Source organism: Penaeus monodon, chromosome 30 (genome assembly GCF_015228065.2).
Source record: "Penaeus monodon isolate SGIC_2016 chromosome 30, NSTDA_Pmon_1, whole genome shotgun sequence".
NCBI lineage: Eukaryota > Metazoa > Arthropoda > Malacostraca > Decapoda > Penaeidae > Penaeus > Penaeus monodon.
Window position 1 is genome coordinate 17,661,026 of NC_051415.1, and position 1,484 is coordinate 17,662,509.

At 32.5% G+C, this 1,484-nt stretch overlaps 1 protein-coding gene across 1 annotated transcript in view; it reads left to right on the forward strand.

Annotated features, from left to right (window-relative positions):
- Positions 1–1,484, forward strand: part of LOC119592589 (pre-mRNA-splicing factor syf1 homolog) — a gene marked incomplete in the record, with an annotated part of 9,937 nt that overhangs the window by 3,993 nt on the left and 4,460 nt on the right. The window contains 3 exon segments of the mRNA XM_037941467.1: positions 80–243; positions 376–505; positions 727–947. Of these exon segments, the coding sequence (XP_037797395.1) occupies positions 80–243; positions 376–505; positions 727–947 (515 nt within the window).

Genomic DNA, 1,484 nt, shown 5'->3' on the forward strand with positions numbered 1-1,484 from the left:
TACATTTACATATCCTCTGTGTGTTGCTGAAGCATATGACTTTAACTAATTCTTTTTCATATGTCTTATATCTTTCTAGGCAAGAGACGTCTATGAAGAAGGTTTACGAAGTGTTATGACAGTAAGAGATTTCACACAAGTGTTTGATGCTTATGCTCAGTTTGAAGAATTAACACTAAAGAAACGAATGGAAGAAGTTGGCATTGAAGTGGATGTAGAAGAGGAAACAGAGTTGGAATTACGGTAGGGCTTTCTTGTCAGTTTATCTTAATTACCAGTCGTATATGGTGATTAGTATGTATGACTTAATATTCAGGATCTGAGATAAAATGACTAATGCATTAACTGAATAACTTATGTAATATAACCAAACAGCTTGGCACGATATGAGGACCTTATGCAACGGCGGCCCCTCCTGTTGAATTCTGTTATGCTTCGCCAGAACCCACACAATGTATTGGAATGGCAGAAACGTGTAACTCTCTATGAAGGGAAGCCAAAAATGGTAAGAAAGATAATAACTTACAAAGTAAAATATTTGAGTTTACTATAACTTTTCAAAATAAAATCGTACAGTACTAAATGTATTTACAATGCAGTGTCTGTGGTACTTAGTTATGAAATTATTATTGTAAATATTTGTAGTAATAATACTAGAAATAGTAATTGCTAAATAATGCAGTATTTCAGAAAAGAAAAATATTTATTATTGGGTTTTTTCTACAGATTGTAGCAACATATATGGAAGCTGTGAAGACAATTGATCCAAAACAAGCCACAGGAAAACTTTTTTCATTGTGGGTGAACTTTGCAAAGTTCTATGAAGAAAATAACCAGATTGTAGATGCGCGAATCATCTTTGAAAGAGCAACTGAAGTTCTCTATGTTAAAGTAGATGACCTTGCAAGTGTGTGGTGCGAATGGGCTGAGATGGAAATAAGACATGGGTAAGTATTGTGACAGTTTTGTCAGCAACATTGGAACATTTTCTTGGAATTTTCTCTTAACAGAGAAGCTGTAGTTTATTGTTTATGATTATGATTTAAATGTAATGCGTGATAGTGGTATGGTTCAGTATTATCTGTTCTAGGTACTAAGGTTGTGGGGGATAGTTAACTTTATTATTGTTCATAATTTTTATCCATGTTGCCACCCAAATATTTTAAAGAATTTTCATAATCATTTAAAGAGAGCTGTAGTTCTTGAACTCCCTCTTGCAGTAAACTCCTTTTCTGAAATTTAATTGTGTGGCAGATCCCTTGTTTATTAATGAATTAAATATACTCTGTTTTGTATGGTAATTTTTTCCTTTCTGTTTTCTTTAAATATTTATGGTAATTTATTCCCACTTTCATTTGTTTGAAAACAATAGCAGTTGTTAGGGGTTGATCATCTTTAATCTAATAATTAAGCTTGTAGGTTTTTGGAACAATTCATGGACACTCAGGGACCACTCTTTAAGGAACTAGTCAAATTATTAAAAA